Here is a 22,047-nt window from a genome sequence, read left to right on the forward strand (position 1 = left end):
AATGATATCGGCACCACACTGACCTTGTGTCTGTTCATTTTTATGTTTCCTGTTAAATATCAAGACCATGTAGATCTGCTGTGCCAATTATAACTAAAATGCCATAAAATGTCACATTATAATCTTTAAAACCTCGACTGTTACTCAAATGATTTTCCTGATAGGCTTCTCATTTCACTTTCTACATATATTATTACCTTGGGCATTAAAGACCAACTGTCCTCCGCAACACCTGAGCTGTCACTTCATGCTGCAGAAACTCTCATTCATGCTTTTAACAAAGCCAGGCTTGATTACTGCAGCCGCAAATTCCATAAATCTCCTTCACCGCCCACAAGGCCCGACATAACTCTCTGATCTCCTCTGCTTGTCCATCCTTCCCTACTTTAGGGGTCCGGGGATGCCAGAATTTCAGAGATTTAATGCTGAACCTTTGTCTTTTTTGCTGCTTTTCTTCTGGTCAGGAACTCCCCATAATCTACCTTCAAGCTTGTTTCTGTCATATGCCAAAAATGATAAAGTAACTACAAAATCTTTTAAAATAATGTATAGCTGGATAAAAACAAAGGAGCTGATTCTGACTCTTTTTGTACTCTGTTTAGAAGTTTAGATTGAAAAGCACAACTTGTTTTGCGTTTCACTGCAGCCAAACTATCACTTTAGATATCTGAATTATTAATAGAGTGGAAGCCCCTCACTGTGTGCACGGATGTTTCCTCATCTAACAGGGAAAGGAGAGAAACAATATAGCGCCATCTACTGGAAGTGATCACAGCTCTGATTGATCTAAGAGTTGTGTAATCACGACGAAACACAAGACCAGCCTGAAGGGTGTAAACAGTGTTGCGGCACGTAGTTCAACGACAACAATAATAATCATAACAATAACAGATAGACGATGATAAAACCGACACATTTGCATGGATAAAGAAGAAAGAAAGAAATAACAGAATGTAACAAAAAATATTAAAATGATTTATTTTAAACAAAAGGAATCAATAAAACTCAAATAAACAGAAATGATGATCAAGTACATGCATTTAAAGCATAAATGAAAGATAATCTGAAAATTATAACGATGAGTGCAGTCACATATTATCTAAAAGGGGCTCACAATGTTGAATGGTGTAATGTAAAACAAAAGACACACTGTACATTAAAGCTATTTATTTTTAAATATTCTCACAATGCCTTTAAAGACTCTTTCATTCTTCACATTTAAAATTCTGCAACAATAGACCTTCATATGGAAAAACTCAATTATTTATATACAGCAGAAAAGACATCCGGCCAGAATTCTACCCTGCGAACAACTGTGTTGCACAAAAATATGAGAAAAAAAATAAAGAAAAAAAATAGACATAAAGAAAAAATGAATGAAGTTACACTTTCAATCCAGATTTGTGCAGGGGGAAAAGGCTGATGCTCTCAGTTTCAGTTCACAGCAGACAAACAACTGAGCTAAACTTCGGGATGGTCCTGACCCCCATGGCTTCAACAGACAACAAAAAGATGCCATTAACTTCCACCTGCTATATCTTCAAACAGCAGGAGTAGATCATTCGACCTGCACGGTTCAGCAGGACAAGGAGGACCGGCGCTCCTCAAACTGCCACAAACTGCCACAATGTGTTTCCGGACACTGTCATTCTGCCCTACGAGTAGAGAAGCATGCGGTTCTCCAGTTCCATTCCACTTCCCCTGGCCAGCTGCTGACAAACAGCACATGCACGAGGTGTAAATTCATGTATTCACAGTAATACAAACTCACCTGCTGTAAATACATGAAGGTGAGAGCAGCACAGGACAGTTGAGGACAGGCGTCCACGTTGGGTAACGCCACACATGTTCCTCCGGGATGCTGCATGTTCCCTCCTCAAGCTGACAAAACACTCAAACCCCCTCTCAACCCCCGACAATACACAAAGCACGCTCTGGTAGAGAGAGTAGCAGGAGGAGCAGAGGAGAGAGATTAAAAAGAGAAAGGAAAGAGAAAGAATGATTGGTAGAGACTTAGAAGAGAGATGGAGCTTCAGAGGAGGCAGGCAGCCAGTCCCGTACGACGGAGACCCGAGTATTTTCTGCTCACAAGAAGGCGGGATAAGCGAGAGAGAGCAGGAGAGAGAGAGAAAGAGAGGAGGCTCTGCTGCAGTGTGTGTGAGTCAGTGTGTGTGTGTATGTGTGTGTATGTGTGTGTGTGTGGAGACAAGCCAGCAGTCAGTGTGACTGCAAGCGCTGGAGCGTGAGGGAGGCAGAAAATTGTCTGTGTGTGTGTTTCTAATGTGGTGTGTATGTGTAATGCGGTGTGTATGTGCTTGTGTTGTTTCTTGCGAAAAATGCTGATCTCTCTCTCTGTCTCCCGCTCTCTCTCTGCCCCTCTTCCTCCCTCATTCTTTTGATGAATTGAAGTTCTCTGACATGTGTTACTGGAGGCGATCAAGGATGCTGACTGCAGCCACAATACAGCCCTCTACCGCTCTCTCTTTACTCCCTCTCTCTCGCTCTCTATCTCAAGTGCCCCCAAAACTTAAGCCATGCTAAATACCACACATACAGAGACCTTGCTATCTGCATAGAAATAAGCAAGAGGCCCACAAACGTATCGTGTTCTGTTTAACTGATCGGTGCATAAATGTTGCAACATTCCTTAAAAAATCATCCATGCATAGATGTGTATTTCCCTCAGCTGATGAAAAACAACAAAAGGAAACGACAACTAAAAGGAAAGTGGCTGTGGCTCTGAAGTGTGCAAGTGACTATAAGAATGTACACTCGTAGTACTCAATTCTAAACAGGTCCAATGTTTATCTTTACATTCATAAAATAAATGTCCATAGGTTGATCAGCAGCAGGGGATGGGATGACTATTATTCATTTAATATTTATAAATTCCACTCAAATCATTTGTATTTGCCTACAATCAAAATTGTCTCTAGGTGGGCTACAGAATCCCAGGGCCTGACCCAATAAGCCAAAGAGGCAAGAAAACAGTCCCCTTTAACGGGAAGAAATCTGGAGTAGGACTAGGCTCATATGGGGAACCCTCCTGCTAATTTGGGATTATTTTATAATACTGACAATAATGTCTCACTACAGGCACTAATATGTTTATTTCGGCTGACGACAGTGCAAAAAAAACCCAAAACACAATATATATTTAAGCCTTAAGTTTGCTCTAGATCATTTTTATAAACATGTTTTTTTCCACAGTTGCTAAATTTACCATAAAATATGAGATGTAAAACCAATCCAACTATTCCTGTGGAACAGCATCTAAAAAATCGTCAGTGAGCCGAGATGAGGCAGACCTCCCCTCAGTAGCTTGGGCTTGTACTCCCACTAAAATGCAATATGAATCTGCATACACGCGTGTCTTTTTCATTTCCTGTTAAGTAGTAAACATGGGCTATCTCCAGAAACCTGCACACGAAGGCATCTCTATCTATAAAAGGCTGGCTACAAATTTATTGTAACAAATTTTGACAGAAGTCACACTGGATTTCACCGTGCGCACAGTGTGTGGTGGTAAATGCTTGCATGTGTATGTTGTACGACGTGCTTATGCTATGGCTTTGGGTTCTGCAGTGAGACTGTCCAAACAAAGCTGGCTCTGAGGAGAGCACACATGGGGGCACATCCAGGAATAGTAGGTATGCACTCAACAGAGTGTCTATCATCCATTCATTTATTTATGTTGGGCATCTGTGCTTGTTATACAAGACTGAATGTCTTCTGTGATGATGTATTTATTTTCAGTGTCTGGGTTTGCCAGTGGCAATCAAGTTAGTTCAGGTTCCTGATTCCAGCTGGCTACATTGTCTGCATTAGTGGAAAATAGTGGGACAGGCGAGGAGAAAGCCGCGGAAAATTCACAACACGAATAAAGCTTTAAAACATTAACTACTCAGTGAATATTTCTGCCAGGGTCATTTCAAATTGAGTTGCATCTGTACAAGCTTCGAATTATCGAACGGTGAAGAGAACAGCCACAAAAAACATGTCGTCATGACTTGCGCAGGCATAGCCGATTTAGACTTTCAATTTTATTGCTTTTAAGAATAGGAGTGAATCCTTCATTTTCCAGTCAACAGCAGAAGAAAGGACACGTTCATTACTGTGGAAAATAATTAAATAGCAGTGTAAGGTGGTTGTGTGAAGATAGGCTTGGCTAATGGCACATGTGTCCGTGTGTGGTAACACAATGGAGGAGCGCGTGAAGGCTGGAAGTTGCAGAGAAAAATCAAAGAGTAGAGAAAGGAACCGTGTCTTTAGTCCAATGAATGGATAAAAGGCAGCTCTTGTCCTGCAGCCATGCAGTTGCCGTGTCCTAAAACACACCTGTATTTGACTTTATGCTTAAATTCTCCTTCTCACTTGCCTGCATGCACATGTACACAAATACACAATTTACCATTTGCCATGCACAACAAAATAAATACCTTATCTATTTGTCCATTGAGTTGTTTACCTTGGCTATCAAATGGTTGTGGTTTGATGTTTCGAATCACAGTTATATACTAGCAGACTTAACATACACACATTACACAGACATACATTCCCAACACACACCCTATCTACAGCTTCAATTCTGCATGAATCATAAATTATTGTAGAGACAAACTTGAGCTACAGTATCCCACTTGCGAAAGGTTCACTGGGTGGCTAGAAGGCAGATTTTGTTTGTTGTGGTTGCTTGTTTTCAGTGTTGCTGTGGCTGAATTTATTTCTTATCACCATCATGTACTGTTGAATGATGTTCACAAGTATCAGGGTACAAAGGTATGAATACACATGTTTGTGGGTCCATTGGGGCAGATTTATATGTGCGGCAAGTTTGTTTTTGATTTATAGGCTAGTCAATCCTTTTTGTAGTTGTTTTGGGCATTCTATTTTCTTTTGGGGGCTTGTCTGGTAGTTATTTGTCTGCCTTGCTGTAATTTTTATCAGTTTGCTCATGTCCATGGTGTTCCCTCTTCATACAGTAGGGTTAGCCATGGAGTTCCACAAGGTCCTGTACTTGGACCAATCCTTTTCACCTTTTATATGCTTCCCTTAGGAAACATTATTAAGCAGCATGGGATACATTTCCGTTGTTATGCTGATGACACTCAGCTATATCTATCCATGAAACCAGAGGAGACAATCAATCAATCAATCAATCAATTAAATGGCAGATCTGTCTCCAATGTACCTTAAATTACTTAAGTCAAGAAGTTTAAAACAAAGGATTCAGTGGTCATTTGGACTACAGTCTTGAGCTTGTTGTACTGAAGTTAGCCCCATCTATGTGGTTTGAAAATCCACAACATCACTCCAATAACAGACTGCAAATGGAACAGACCTGGATACAGGTGGCTGTACGGAGAGAGGCCAGAGTGTAGAATAGCATTTGCTACGAACAAATGTGCAAGGATAAAGCGTCACATTCGTTTTATGCAGAAGAATATAACAATGCATTGTTTTTTAATATATGAAGATATTATATATATTCTACAGTTGTAGATGTCTGATTAAAAACCTGTCAATCTGTCTGTGAGGGTATATTTGGTTCCTGTTTGTAAAATGAGTTTTAGTGTTTTGCGTACTTAAGGGCTATACAGTACAAATAGACTCATTTTATCATGTTATGGCAAGAGAAATGCGGTTTAATTCCTTGCTTGTGGAATTAATATGAACCATTTAAGTTTTTTTATTCTCCTCTCTTGTCTTGTCCAGCAATGAGGTGAACAGAATTGGCATCTGAATGCCTCCTTGTGTAAGTTTGTTTTTTTGCCAGAATAAGCCCAATTAACTCATCCTGTACCATGATGAAAATTAAGAATTTATTTCAATCAATCAATCAATCAATCAATCAATCTTTATTTATATAGCCTCTGTTACAATCAAAATTGTTTCTAGGTGCTTTACAGAATCCCAGGGCCTGACCCCCAACAAGCAACAACGGCAAGGAAAAACTCCCCTTTAACAGCGAGAAACCTTGAGCAGGACCAGGCTCATGTAGGGGGACCCTCCTGCTGATGGCTGGCTGGGTAGAGAGGGATGAGAAGGGGAGGACAGGTAAAGGAGAGAATAGGTAGAACGTAGAAATACATTATATTAATTAAAATAAGCTGCCAGTAGAGTCGAGACAGAGCAGTTACTGAAACGTCAGACCTGTCTTAAAGACATAAAGTCTTGGATGTCTTCAAATTTACTTCTCCTCAACTCAGGAAAAACTGAGGTCATGGTGTTTGGTCCTGAACATCTCAGGGATAGATTAGATCACATTATCAATCTACATGGTATCTCCTTAGCATCTAGTCTCTCTGTGAGGAATCTTGGAGTAACTTTTGATCAAAATCTGTCCTTTAACTTACACATCAAAATAGTCTCTAGAAGTGCCTTTTTTCACCTGAGAAACATCACAAAGATCAGGAAGCTACTGACGCGGCATGATGCTTAAAGGTTAGTCCATGCATTTGTTACTTCCAGGCTGGACTATTGTAATTCTTTATTATCAGGGTGTCCAAACAACTCTATAAAAAGCCTCCAGGTGATCCAAAATGCTGCAGGTAGAGTTCTGACAGGTATTGACAAAAGAGATCACATTACTCCTGTACTGGTGTCTCTTCATTGGCTGCCCATTAAATTTAGAATAATTTTTAAAATTCTTCTTCTGACCTACAAGGTCCTCAGAGGCCTAGCTCTATCCTACCTGGAGGAGCTAGTGACACCTTACTAGCCCAAAAGACCGCTCTGCTCTCAGAATGCTGGTCTACTTGTGGTCCCCAGAGTTTCCAGGAGTAGAATGGGGGGCCGAGCATTTAGCTACCAGGCCCCCCTGCTATGGAACCAGCTCCCTGTCCAGGTATGGGAGGCTGACTCCATCTCTACTTTTAAGATTAGACTTAAAACCTCCCTCTTTTGAAAAGCCTATAGTCACTAATTCTGTAGTTCCATTTATTATCGTAGAAATAATTATCAAACTTAGAGGGTCGTCCAATTATTAATTAATATCTTAGTTATGATGCTATAGGCTGAGGCTGCCGGGGTCCAGAAACATGATCACCTCTGTCACTCCACTGGGTCATGGTCTCCTCTCCTCCTCATCAAGTAGATCAGTGATGATATTTCTTGTGTAGTTTCTCTGCCCCCCCCCCTCTCTGTTTCCATCTACAGGTATCGTTGCTTTTATAGCTCTACGCTGACCCTGCTGGCCCACTCTACTCTTATACCAGCAGCTTGTACCATTAATGTATTTCCCTGATCTCTGCCTATTCTCTCCTCTACCTGTCCTCCCCCTTCTCCTCTCTCTCTACCTACCCCCCCCCCCCCCCCCCATCAGCAGGAGGGTCCCCCTACATGAGCCTGGTCCTGCACAAGGTTTCTTGCTGTTAAAGGGGAGTTTTTCCTGCCACTGTTGCTTGTTGGGGGTCAGGCCCTGGGATCCTGTAAAGCACCTAGAAACAATTTTGATTGTAACAGACGCTATATAAATAAAGATGGATGGAGGGATGGATGGATGGATTGAAATAAATTCTTAATTTTCATCATGGTACAGGATGGGTTCATTGGGCTTATTCTGGCAAAAAAACAAACTGACACAAAGAGGCATTCAGATGCCAATTCTTTTCACCTCATTGATGGACAAGACAAGAGAGGAGAAAAAAAACTTAAATGGTGCATATTAATCCACAGAACAGGCCAGGAATCAAACCCAAAATTTTTGCCATAACATGACAAAATGAATCTATTTGTACTATATATATATATATAGTAGTAGAGTAGTAGTATAGTAGTATATATATATATATATTATATATATATATATATATAATATATATATATATATATATATATATATAGTTATATTCTTCTGCATAAAACTAATGTGACGCTTTATACCTGCACATTTGTTAGTAGCAAATGCTGTTCTACACTCTGGCCTCTCTCTGTACAGCCACCTGTATCCAGGTCTGTTCACTTTGCAGTCTGTTATTGGAGTGATGTTGTGGATTCTCAAACCACATAGATGGGGCTAACTTCAGTACAACAAGCTCAAGACTGTATTCCAAATGACCATTGAATCCTTTGCTTTAAACTTCTTGACTTAAGTAATTTAAGGTACATTGGAGACAGATCTGCCATTTCAGATCAATTACAACCTATTTGTCCGCTAATAGCTCCCTCAATGCTCAGGATTCATAACAGCCCTATCTTTTTTTTTGTCTCTTTCAAAAATGCAGTGTTAGCTGCATCTTCTCTATAATGAGCCCAACTGAAGCACTGCCTGGAGCTCTGCATTTTTAATTATGATACTGATGTCCAGTGTTCAGGGATGAAACTGATAAATGCATTGGCCACGATTTTCTTCATGTTTCAAATCCACGTAGGTGCACCAATCAAGCACTGCATGAGGATGACAACAAACAACAACAAACAACATAATTTTCAAATCTGCTGTTGGCATTTAATTAAGTTAAAATTTTAAATAAACTACCCCCTGACATAATGTGAGGGAGTAGTTTATTTAAAATTTCAAATCAAGTATAAAGGCCGCAATTTTCGAATGAACAAAAATTGGTTAATTTGCTCGGTGTGAGCTCTTTGGCTTTAGGTAACTGGCCAAATATGATTAATTTGAATTAAAGCACATTTTAGGGCAGATGTGACAACAGCTATAATGAAAATTAGCATAAAAAGAAAAAGAAACTGTAGTTGCACCATTTAATTCAAAGGGTATCCCCAACTGGACTCACTGATTGATTCATTTATTTGGTAAATGCTGCATGCACTTTGTCGTCCTGCAGTGTCTGTCCTCCATCTCCCATCTGGCTGAATTTGTTGAATGCAAAATAAAAAGCAGAATGGCTCACATTTAGGTGACCTGTTCCAATTCCAGGCTGTGTTGTGGTCTAATGGCTTCTACAGCAGAGAGGACATAAACTGTTGCATGGAATCAACTCTGATTTGGGCTCAAAGGTAAAGTACCAAACAGGAAAAGGTTTAACATTTTTATTGAAAAATTGTGAAGTCTTCAGGTGAAGTGGAGCGATGTAATCCTTCACAGTCTTACTGATTGTAATTGGATCTCCTGACCTCTGGCCAGTAGCAGACAGAGAGCCTGGGTTGCTGGCTGCTAGTGGCTGGCAGGGCTGTGCAAACTGAGCACACTGTCTGAAACAGAACAAAAAGGAACACAGTCATTAAAAGCTTTCACACACAAAGTGGCTCAGAGAGCACAAAAGTGGGAGCGGGCTTTGTGCTTACCCGACTGGTGCCAGAACATTCTGGCGAATAGCGGTCCAATGATCAGGCCTTCAAACGCTGCAGCTGATGAGTTTAAACATGGCTGAGCAGAACAGGGAAATCCGGTCCAGCACAAAGATGCATTACTGCCTCTCTGAAGTAAAGCAACTTCAAGAGAAGTTGTCAGAGTTGGAGGAAACAAATGAATTTCCAGTGGTGGTTTGTGGAATCATGACATACTTTTCAGTTCTTTAGAGTCATGCTTGATATTAAATGTTGGCAACCCAGACTGTGTCACAGCGGTATGATGTCACAGTACTTTCTACAGCCCAAACAGCTGTCATCATCTCTGTCTCATTTGGCTAATGAACCTGATACACAGACGTATGTGGGTTTTCCTCTGCGGGGTTTTTGAAAGACAAAATAAATTGTAAAAATAAACTTCAAAGTTGGGGTTTACAAAAACATTCCCCCCACTGTGCAGAGCCAGCAAACATTTCAACCCAGCTATTCCAATTTACTTCCATAATTGGCTGTCTGAGCAGAGAGAAAGTGGCCATATCTCAGGGTTTTCCTCCACTAGGCTGACGGCTTGTAATTAGGGGAGGGAAAGACTCCGTTCCTTCAATTAAACAACACTGCAGCAGGAACAAGGATTGCCCTCTTTTTGTATGGCAGAACAAAGGGACAGCACTCTTCCAGTAGAATAAATACAGCACCATGTAATGAGGCGAGCAGCATGTACTGTGTGCATATACAGTATGTGTGTACAGTGGGTAAATACTGGCACTTATTTTCACTCATTGAAGTATTTGATTATCTAATTTGTGAGAGGTGGGTAGAGACCCTTAAGAGTCTTCCTTCTGTCTAATGGGTTAAGATTTTAGGACTTTTCTGCAGTTCAAGGTCTTAAATTTGGTCGTGAATGCACTTTATTCTGCAGGTTTTGGCAAGCAATTATTTTATGCAGTCCGGTTAGAGGCTTGAGCGAATATTATGGCTCAAAATACGAGTGATCGACAAATGAGATTAAATTACTTTAAGACTACAGCATTAGTAAGTGAACAAGATTGTAGTTGAGTATTTGAATTGTTGCCATATCACCTGAGTTCAGAGGGCACAACCAATACAGACCACAGCGAGGATGTATTTTTACCCTGTTGTAAGCGGACAGACATCAAAAAAGGCATTGGTAATTTCTGCCACTATTGACAGCTGAAGAAAATCCTTCCCAGACAAGGGCCATATAAAGAGGTGCAAGTGGATATCGAGATATGGGAAATGTTGGTTTCAAACTCATTCACTTAAATCTGAAATGAAATACCAAAATGGACAAATCCCAGATGCCTCTTTAACCGGGTGGCCTGAGGGCAAGGGAAGGATCAAGTCCATGGACCTGTCATTTTTAATTAGAAGTACAAGTTATAATCTTTTCTTTTTGGTAATTTTACCTTAAATCTGCAAACCATTTGTCACCTGAGCCATTGAGGGTCACAGTAAAAGATCAAAGCAAAAACTTGTCTGAACAATTTGAATTAATCAGTTAGTGTCTTTTACCAAATATGGCGTGTTTGGAGAAATACTCTTTTCATATTCACTTTAAAGTCCTGCAGTAGGTCGGGTACCCCAAGGCAGACCAAGGAAAGGTTGGCTAAACCACAAATCCCTCCTAGACCTGGAAAGCTTAGGGGTTCTTCTTTTGGAGCTGGGCGATTTGGCTGGGAAAAGGATGGACTGGGCACCTATGTTGAAATTGCTGCCCCTGCAGCACCAATACCACCAGAATGAAACAAAAATATACTGTATTTTCACTTCTAAATAGCTATTATTAATGCATAATAGTTTAGTCTTTAAACTCTAAGATACAGCCTTTTGGGCCTCACATGACTGATCTGCAATATTGCTAATTTATATTAATCTCAATCTAGTGCTCTTGTTAGAATAATTTGTCATAAGTGCACTTATCAGTTCAGTATTATTTAATTTGTTTGTTCCTAAGCCGTAAAGCAGTGGATTGTGGTCTTTGGGCTCATAATTATTCATTCATTTACAGATGTGTGAATAAAGAAGTGCTGTTTAGGTTGAGGCCGATAGAGCAAACATATAGGCTAAATGTTTCCTTGTGTTTAAATATGCATATTTAAATTCAGCAATTTAATAACTATAGCCATAAATTGTGAGTGTAACAGTTGTGTATGTGTTACAGGTTGTGGTCTAATACTGTATGAAGACATGGTTCAGACAGGTGCTGGTTTCCAAAATCTGCTCACTCTTATGTCAGGTAGATTTTTCTCAATAAATCTTTCACCATCTTTGCTGAATCTGAATTTGTTTGCCAGGATGATATTCAGTACACTTTAAATTCTACCAAGCAGAGAAATGTAGGGTTTTGTCCACGCTGTGTCTGCTTTGAAACAAAACATAAAAGTTTTGAATAAAATACCAAAATGAACATGGCCCAAATTCAATTCCTTTCAGAACCGAACTACTAACTAGCTACCATCCCATCTCTCTCCTTCATGTACATTTGAAAATTGTCACTAAAACTCACAGACCAGGAAATTAAATTAGACTGAAAATTCACCCTGATCAAACCTCGCTTCATCAAAGGCAATCACTCACGAAGAAAATATGTAATTTTAATTTTCATGGACGCATCATCTCAACAAAAGGCACTCTTCTGAATATTACTAACTTAACTGCCACTTCTCTAATAGATCCTGGTTGTACAAAATTGTTCATTAATATAGAAAAGTATACTCTTCACCTTTGACTTATGTTACCACAAACAGAATAACCTCACAATACTTCAATGCCAAATGTGAGAGGATGGCCCTCTCACCAGCTGTATTCACTGTACCTATTGAACACCAACATCAATTGAATGTAAAGGCAGCATTGTAAACTCTGCTTTTATGTTGATGATATGCAGCTCTTCAACAAAATCCTTACTCCTAACCCTCAACCCAATGTTCATAATGTTAGCATTCTTCATACTTACTCTTTTATAGCAGAATTAATGCTCTAAATGCCTATTACAATGTTACTGATGGGAGACAGCAGTCCACGCATCACCCCTATGCACTCGCACATTACATATTGAGGTGTTAACATTTCCTCCAAGCTATCAGTTATACTGTCTCAATTAATCCTTCCTTCTAACAAACATAATTGGTAATGCTCCTTGTTGGATGAACTAACACATTTAATTATTGGCAAAATAGAATTTAATAGTACATTTCCATCATTACCAAAAATCTAACCCTTACTCTGTAGTCAGCTTGTGTTGAGGTGATGTATTTTAGATTATTCTAACAAGAAAATCTATATCCTGGTTCAGTTTGAATATCTAATCATCATTAAACTCCAGCTATCCAGTTTTTGTTACATTAAAGCAGACAGCATGTTATTTTTAAATCAATCAGAAATTAACTATTCATATTTAGCCTTTTATCATTCATATAGGTATGTAAATGCCAATAAATCATTCAATACTAACAAAACATTAAGTCATTGATACCTTGCACCAGAAGTTAATATAATTACAGGAGTACTAAGGCTAAAGTAGTTAAAGTAGTTGAAGCAAACTGTTTCGTAAATCAAGGTCTACACTTGTGTATTCAAACATTTTTGCAGATCTCTCATCTCTCTAGCTTGAGGGCTAAAGCCAATTCATTTGTGGTTTTCCTTCCAATATTTGTGTTGAAATATAATTACTGTCCTGGAAAAGTATACAGCAAAACTGAAAACATCCAAAAAGGACTTTTCTGAATAACCATGGTGATTCACTCAAAGGAGTTACCGTATTTTCACGACTATAAGGCGCACCTAAAACACTGAGATTTTCTCAAAAATCGATGGTGCGCCTTATAATATGGAGCGCCTTGTGTGTGGACTGAGTTCCAAAATCTGCTGTGCGCATTTGGTGGACGCACTACGGTAAACGCTGCGCCAATCGATTAGCGGCACACCTAAGCTTAAGGATCTCCTTAAATTGACGCCGGTCAAGCGAGACGTGCATGAATGAGGCTTACTTTAAACTGCAGGCCATCAACTGAAAATGGCAATCGAGCAATCTTAGTGTTTTCGCTTTATGAGGAGGTGGCATCTCTCCATACGCGCGAGGACAACTGTTGCGCAGCGGCTGCCCGTGGATTACCAGGAGAGGGTGGCCATCTTCCCTAACCCTAACCCTAACCAGGAGAGGGTGGCCATCTTCCCTAACCCTAACCCTAACCAGGAGAGGGTGGCCATCTTCCCTAACCCTAACCAGGAGAGGGCGGCCATCTTCCGCACCTACTGCCGCGACAAGATAACCGCGCCCAGCCATATCACCAACATGGATGAGATCCCTCTGACTTTTAACATCCCTTTGACCCACAAAGTGGAGAAAAAGGGGCCGGCACGGTGGTGATACGCACAACGGGGCACGGTAAGTCGTCGTTCACCGTGGTTCTCGGCTGCCAGGGAAACGGACAGAGCGCTGGATGACGGAAGGCAAACACTCCTTCAGAAAGACTATGAGCCAGTGGCGGGCAAGTTATGCCACCATATGCGGGTGGATTGTAGACGCATGGGCTATGATACCGTCTTCATGTATTGGAAGAGCTTTCACAAAATCAACGCTGAACCGGTCGGTGAGTCTGATTCAGATGATTAAGAAGAGGAATTCGGGATGTTGGACATTGAAATAGTGCAGCTGTTTAATTCAGATACAGAAGATGAAAACTTTGATGGTTTTGTGGCGGAAGAATGAATATTTTGTTCAATAAATGTGTCGAAACTCACTCTTTTACTTCTGTTGTCATTTTTTACTGTATGTTTCAGCCTGCGCCTAATAATACGGTGCGCCTTATGTATGTTTTAAATACAGAAATAGCACCCATAACTGAGACTGTGCCAGTGTTCCTTATGGTCGTGAAAATACGGTATTCTAATATGTTATTAATAGAAGTTGCTGGAGTTACTTGGGAAAACTGGGTGTAAATGACTTTTATTCTTGATACCAGCATGCCAAGCCAGTTTACCGCCAATGGAAATTCATTTATTTTGGTCACTCACTGATCATAACCAGTTAATGCCCCAAAATGAATAACGTAAACAGCTCAATATGCTTCAAGCTGAATGTAATGATCAAATTCAATAATTTAAACTACATTACCTCCATTATTTGTTTCAATAAAAAAATCTACAAATAATAAACTTTCATTTTGTGATCCTTATGATATAATTGACACTGTCCATTTATTATCAGGAAATCCACAACAGGCACGGTATATCGTCCAGTGGGCAGACAGCTTTTTCTTTCTTTTCCAGGGTGACTGTATATGTGTAACTATATTGAAAATGTACGTGTCTATCCATTTGTCGCTGTGTGGTCTTTTACCCGCCACGCATGGTAGAGCAAGGCAATTGAACACTGGCGGCAACTGTCATTCAGTTTGCTTGTGGAACCCAAATGTCAGCAGCAAAGGCTGAGACCCAGAGCTATGAAATAATGTAAAAGCACACTGCGTGTCTTCAGCGAGGGAAATGTCCAATGCCAACGTGAGGCAGAGGCGACCCGCTGCACATGGTGGAACTGGTCATCAGAATGACCTTAAAAATGACACATTGAGGCATACAGACATAAATCGGTGACTTGGATATGTATAAAGTAAGTTCCGCGAGTTGTATCTTTTCTTCTTTATCTACAAACTTTATGAATTGTTCCATTCTATTGGATGTGTATATTAATGTAAATGTGCCTAGTCTGTAAGATCCTTCATAAAGACATAAAAAATGTAAAATAATACAAGTAAACAAAACTTGTGTCATGGAATTAAGGTGAATGCTTTGTCCTTTTTGTGGAGTGAATATTAAGATGATATTATTGTTTTAGACACGGTACGATGCGGCCGCCTACGGTACATTTTCAATGTAGACGAGGTCTCAGAACGAGGTGGTAAAATTGTCACAATGCTATTAGCATGTAAACAAAACTGTGTTCATTTCTCATATATATATCTTTAGTACTATTAGCACGAATACAAAAATCGTGATACAATAAATTCAGTTTTTGCACTGATGGAATTTAATGGAGGGTTTTGTGACAAAAACAATAATAACGGTTTGATAATATTCACTCCACTAAAAAGGACTAAACATTTACTTAATCATTTCACACAACTCGCAAAAACTTTTACGGAAACTTTCTTCTTCGTCTTCTGGTTGCAAACTTTGTCGCAACAAAATTTGTCCTATTTGTTAATACGTTTTAAAGTTGGTAAATGTATTTTGCGACTTGTACATTAATTTCATCATTTCCAAAAATTCCTCCTCTTTTGTCAGATTTTTAAAATGTTTTTTTTGTGTAACTTGTAAATTTTTTTCACATTTTTAAAAAAATGTGTTTATGTGGGTTAGGAATGAATGTTGTTTTGTTTTGCACTTCTCAGCCACCGTAACTACCACATCCCAGACAAAGAAAGAAGCCAGCAGCCTGGGGGAACAGTAGTGGAGACACCCAGAGTACCTGTCGGCTCTACTGTTGCTGGGGGAAAATAACATCTGGACTAGGGCACCCGTACTTAAATGGGGGAATCTGGGGCTCAGTGCTATGCCCTGTAGTAGCAAGACCAGATTGGCTGTGGCCCTGTGATTTTATTTACTTATTTTTCTCTTCCTCTCTTTGTGTGTATGCTGCCAAATGTATGAGTGTGTTGAGAAAGGGTGTGTGAGTATAGATATATATGCATGAGCTCTCCTGTCTAGCTCCCCTCCCATTGTGCAGGCAGCATGTTACATCTCGGACATCTCAGGGTTACTCATGGGGTGGGTCATCATTCAATCCCTGGGGAAGGTGATCTGCAGCTTCTTTGGTTTCTCTGGTGGGTGGCGGGCCCCAGGTCAAGGGGGTGTACGCGCTGTTGGGCTCGTGAAGACTCTGCCTGGATATGTCGGTGCCTAGGGTGCCTAGCCTTCAGCCGGGTTGGGAGTGTGCACACCCTGATCATCTGCTGCTGGCACCTCTTGCTGTGGGGCTCTGTCGGTGACCTTTTGCTCTTCTGCCCTGGGGGCAGGATCGTGGTTATCCACGGGATTGCTGGCCCTTTGGTCTGTCCTATCCTGGGTATTCTGACTATCTATGTTGCTTGTGGCTGCGTGCCTGGATTGGTGGGGCGGTTGCAGCATCCAGCCTCACTAATTGGTACAACAAGTTGTAGATACAAGACCACTTGTGTTTTGCGATTGCTTCATTGCTATGAAAAACATCCATTCAGGTTGTCAGCATAACTTGGTCATCTAAACTAATGTTCATATTGCTAACAAAGCTGTTTTTGCCTGTTGCTGTTTTGTGTAAGTTGTCTTGAGTTGTGTGTATTTATGATGCTACTGTCTTGCTACAGTTTTTGCACATTGTGTTTTTGTAACTGTAATGTACCACAGTTTCTGTCTTTTTTCTTAAGCCTCATGAGGAAATAGCCAACATTACAAAACAAACAAAAATTAAAGTAAAGTTGTATTTACATGCTAACGGCATCCCAACAGTTTTGGACCACCTTATTGTGGAGACCCCACCTGCTTTAACAAGGTACCATGGTATAATGGAAAACCAATGTGGCAGCACCATACCATGTCGAGTCGAAATGTATAGGGCGGAAACTCTGCAGCCTTGTGCAAAAGCATCTTATGTGGCCTGCCGATGGATATGATAAATTAAAGCCATTTGGCTTGACTATTTCCAGATAAATTGATGGATTTTCACACATAGTTGCATGGCTTTCACGGCTCTACGAAACCAGGTGGAGTAGAGCCATGTAGAAATGATACTGTGCAGTGGAAAAGTGCCCTATTGCACATGGATACATAATATTCTAACTCACATTAACAGACACCATATCTATATTTACAGCAACATACACACAGGCAAACTTAAGGACATAGAAAGTCATCTGTGTGGCTTGAATGCAGATTTTGTTGATTGTGGCTGTGTTTGGTTCCAGTGTTGCTGAATTTGTCCTGCTGTATTATTCTTAAAAATATCTGCCTGTGTATATTTAGATATATTTGTCTACACATAAAGTATATACTGTACACATACAGTATGTACTGTATGTGTGGAGGCATAAATGTTTACAAATGTGTGTTGTTGGTTTCTTGTTGCAGTTTTGCTGTGATTGTTTGTTGGGTTGTGGGTTTCCCAGCAACCAGGTTCAACAATCATTTATATAATTCATTTTTAATGTAATCATGATACAATCCCAAATCTGACATTAAAAAAAGCATTGAGATGTTAATGCTTCTAGCCTCATTACTGTTAAAAAACACACACACATGAGTGAATTTCAAATATACAGTATGTTCCTTCAGAAACTACACTATGTTCAGTATGGTCATGTTCACAGCCTTTATTGATGTCTACAGTATGTTGTGGTGGCAATTAGCAATTTGTTGTAGTTCAAGTTCTTTTTGGTTTGAGGCATTAAGGCCACTCCTTCAAAAATGCTGTCAGCACTTCGACAGCAGGAGGCAAACTGCCTGAAGAAAACAACTAGTCAATGACACTGACTGCAGCACAATCCTCACTTTATTTCTAGACTCCTTTCAATGCAAATTTGATTGTTGCTACACAGAGATTAAGGTGCCCGGACTGGTGGAAATGGTAAAATGCCAGCTCAAGTGTATCCCGCTCACATGCTGCTTTTGATGTATTCCTGTTAAATAATGCAACATCTCTTGCTGTTATTTCATGATAAAGAACAGGACACATTAGTGAGTTATTTATATGCACGTTTCACGAGCTCTCGTTTCCAGTACCAGTGGGCACTTGATAACTGAGGTTGAAACAATAGCAGAGAAAGGATCACACAGGAGGAGTGGCTTGTCTTCACCGAATCCACCAGTTACATTTCATGTACATATTATCTAGACATGTCTCTGTAGACACATGTCACCATTCATGCAATGCATGCACTGTGAAGAATCAAGACATATGTACCATGAGATATTTACCCCATGAGAGAACTATTGGTTTCTTCATGTTGTTTTAAAAAAAAATCACCTTGCTTGTTTCCATTTGCCTCTAATCTCATCTGCCTATCACCGACTACTTTGATATGATGGGTTAATGTACTGTGTATTAATAAGTGTATTAGTACAACTATGCTGTTTTACGTCACGGCCTCTCTATACTGCATCTTAAGTTAATCAATGTCACTGCGGTTGTCATTGATGCTTTATCTGCTTTACACTGTGGGAGATACTTCTACTGCTTCCCTCTGACTCTGTCCTCTCAGGTTCACACCGTTCCACCAAACACAGGAACAGTGACTGCTCAGGGCTTTCCAAAGTGGGTTCCATCCATGCATCCAGCCATCCATTTTCTGTTAACCACAGCTTATATCTAATCATGATCTCAGTACAATGTAAAAAAATAAAAATAAAGTGTGTAATAATCCTGACACTCTTTGGCTCTTCCAAACAGCAATACAAACATCATTATGTTCGAGGCCAGTATGTTAGGCACCTCATTTGTGAATACAAAACACAGAGAGACTGGTGATTTGACCTCAGCTCAATTCCGAGCTGGAGAGGAGTGGTATCAGTGCAATGAACGGAAACACAAAGCGAGAGAGCAGATGGAGTCAGTGGTTAGAGATCATCTTTGATAAGACAGCAGCATCAGCATTCCTCATCCTCTCCTCGACCATCTTAATTCAGCCTCCACTCCATCTTTCTGCTCGTATGCCCACCTCCCCTCCGCTGAACACACATTCATACGCACACACAAGCGAGCGTGCACATGGACAGCCCTCTCTGTGCTGAACTAGGTGCTATTGATTGAATCTGAGGAGATGTCTGAGGAGGAGAGCGCTGTTCGGGGCATGGGGAATAGACTACCCTCAGCTCTCAGCTAATAGATAGCAGATTGTCTTGGTGAGTGTGTGTATGTGTTTTTGTGTGTGTGTGTGAGAGAGATAGTACAGATTGCCTGGTGCGAGCTGTTAGGCAGAGAAGCCTGTCGTTTCACAGGCTCCATTGACAGAAGCACAGCGTGGAAACGCTTCAAGCTTGATGATAGAGCCGATAACAGGGCTGATGTGGGTGAATGAGCCCCACCGGAGCCCAGCAAGCATGGAAATACGATTTGGTAAATAGTGATGGTCACTTGTGTGAGACAAATAGGCCATTTGGTCAATAATCAAGACAGCTGTGCAGGCAAAAAAACTAGAGTAAGCTGGACAAAGGAGTGGACCATCAAACAGTAAACAATGCGTGCCTGTAGCAGCTGTGTGCAATACAGACAATTTTGATCGAAAAAGTAATGTAATATTGTAGCGGAAATGCATTCAAACACTACAATGTTCTACAATGATTTTGGAAATATTACTGAATCAGATTTTGATCAAAAGCAGTGGTTAAATGGAACATTTCTACAAGCCTCCCCATTCCACTCAAATGGGGCCATGCAGTCCCAGTCCCTTTGTAACATATCCATTTTGATATGCTTAAAGAGGTTCCCCATCCATGTATCATGTTGACAGAACCATTGGTGATGAAGTGGATCTTACTGGGGACATCCGGTGTGTGTTTATGCAATGACCAGTTGGTCCTCATTTGCAGGTTTTGATCTTTGTTACTGGGAGTCATGTTTACTCTTCCATTTAGGGGTTATTTTTCTCCCTTGTTATAGTATCTAAGTTGGATTCTCATAGTGTACTTCATTCCCCCTGCCTAAACTCATCTTGTTACTCCAAGGTCTCTCACCAATTGCCCACACACCACTCTGCATATCTTCAAACCCTCCTGTCCTGTCTTCATCCATTACTGGTACATTGTCATGTTTTGGATTTGTTGGCCTTGATTGAATCGATTCACATGTATGAATCTTAAAATACTAAATAAAAACAACTTTTTCTACAATTGTGTTGTTGTCAAATTTTAATCTTTTATTATGCTTTAAAGTTGCTGCTCCAAGACTGAACTGACTGAATTAAGAGGATGGCACTTTGAATAAAAATGATCTATTAGTACTTAATTTCTGACCTACAACTACTGTCACTGGACTTAATTATGTAGCATAAAATATACTCAAACTCTGAATTTCTTACATTCTCAGTGTTGTTTCCTGTGAGAATTTATGCCTAAATATACATCTCCAGAAGACATCCAGGCCTCCAGAGAAAGCCAAATTCCGATTAAATGTTTGTATTTGCATTAAAAGGTGTCATCATCAAAACTGTTGAGTTAACATACTGAAAGGTTATTTTTCTTTCAACTCCTATATTTTATTAGGTGATTCCATCATACAACAAATCATTTGAATTTTAAAAGCTATTTATTTGAGCTGGATTTTCATGAAAACCAGACCAAAGATGATCTTTGTAACTTGAAAACTGCTGAAAATATGATTCCAAAACAGATGGTGCGGATGTCCTGTATAAAAATGAAACCTTTAATGCTGCTATAAATATCTAATAAAATAAATAATAAAAACAATCATTAATCAGGAGCATTTACTGTAAAAAAAAATTCTCTCTGGGCGCGTCCTCTGTCTCTTAGCACATCTGTCTTTCCTCCCACTTCCTACAGTATCAGCACTTTGTCCGCCTTGCTGCAGTTCCTGCCATTAATACCCGTCAGCCAAGCTCGCTCCCACATCATGTTTCTGCCATTCTGCAGGAATATATAGAGTCCCAGTTCAGCCAGCACTTGGGAAACCCTGCATAATTTACTACAAAACAGGAAGCTTCATTTGTGCTCAAAACAACTGGCACGCTAAGCACAACCGCAAAATCTGGAATGGACTCTTCTGTGCTGCTGTACCGCCCACACAAAAACCCTCTCATATGTTGACATATCGATTTATATTATCATAATGAAGGTAACATACAGAAATGCAGGAATCTGAATGATAAGGGTGGACAAAATAAAACCATGTCATTTTGTAAAAATGATTCCAAACAGTCTTTTGTTTCATCTTGTGTGCGTCTGTGTGTGTCTGAGTGTTTGGTATATTTAGCTACTACATGACCCCATTGCGTTCCTTTTTTCTGATGCTTTGGTGCTATTTCTAAGGTTACTTTCTATAATACCTCCCGATCACTATTAACAAATGCAAGTTGTGCCTCTAGTGTATGTTGCAGCTAAATCTTTTTGACGTTTTTATGAAGTGCAGGCTTACATTACAAACAGCCACAGCCTTCAGATTGAATATTGATTAATGATCTCTTCTTTTGGGGCTGCAAGTGTTTGAATCTTAATAAAGCATCCAAATGTGCTGCATTCTCAATTCCAGGAAAACTTTATGCAGAGCCCTTGGGAAATTCACAGCTTAATATGATAGATTTGTTGGGTTCCCCATTCATGAAGTAGATTCCAATAAACTTTTTTTTCCAAGCAGATTTTTTATTTATTTATTTTTTTTAAATTTGCTTCAGTCTCTCCGGGGCAGCGATCTACTTTATGGTGGAGCTGTAATCTCAATTAAATGTGAACTCCTCAAATGAAGCGTAGTGCTGCATTGAGGATAGAACTTAGTTAGAAAAAATAAAAGAAAGTATCAAGCCTTCTTTCATTAAAGGTGGCCTAATATTTCTCAATTAGCATGTTCCTGCTGCCAAAGCCCTGGAGTCATAAGGCATACAGAAATTATAAGACATCTAAAGGAGAGAGCTTCATTAATTATTTTCCTGACATCAAATCTTTACCAGGTATTTTTGTGATGGATATGCTTTACAGGAAAAAATATCTCCTGCACTCCCAACTACAGAATAAAGTAGCTCTACTGGTTGCTTTTTTGTACTGTAGAAAACAAATAATATATTTTTTTTCTAT

The 22,047-nt window shown here is 39.9% G+C and overlaps 1 protein-coding gene across 12 annotated transcripts in view; it reads right to left on the reverse strand.

Annotated features, from left to right (window-relative positions):
• rbfox1 (RNA binding fox-1 homolog 1) overlaps positions 1-22,047 on the reverse strand; it is a 202,197-nt gene that overhangs the window by 85,904 nt on the left and 94,246 nt on the right. For 3 of the 12 annotated variants that reach the window (XM_057014191.1, XM_057014190.1, XM_057014187.1), the window contains exon 1: positions 1,772-2,086. The exons of 5 other annotated variants lie outside the window; for them this stretch is intronic. In XM_057014191.1, the coding sequence (XP_056870171.1) occupies positions 1,772-1,867 (96 nt within the window). In that variant the 5' untranslated portion in view covers positions 1,868-2,086. Of the gene's footprint in view, positions 1-1,771; positions 2,089-22,047 lie in introns of those variants that run through there. 4 more of the 12 variants (XR_008947016.1, XM_057014185.1, XM_057014180.1 and 1 more) reach the window with 3 other exon arrangements.

This window comes from Takifugu flavidus, chromosome 18, assembly GCF_003711565.1.
Source record: "Takifugu flavidus isolate HTHZ2018 chromosome 18, ASM371156v2, whole genome shotgun sequence".
In the NCBI taxonomy this organism is placed as follows: domain Eukaryota; kingdom Metazoa; phylum Chordata; class Actinopteri; order Tetraodontiformes; family Tetraodontidae; genus Takifugu; species Takifugu flavidus.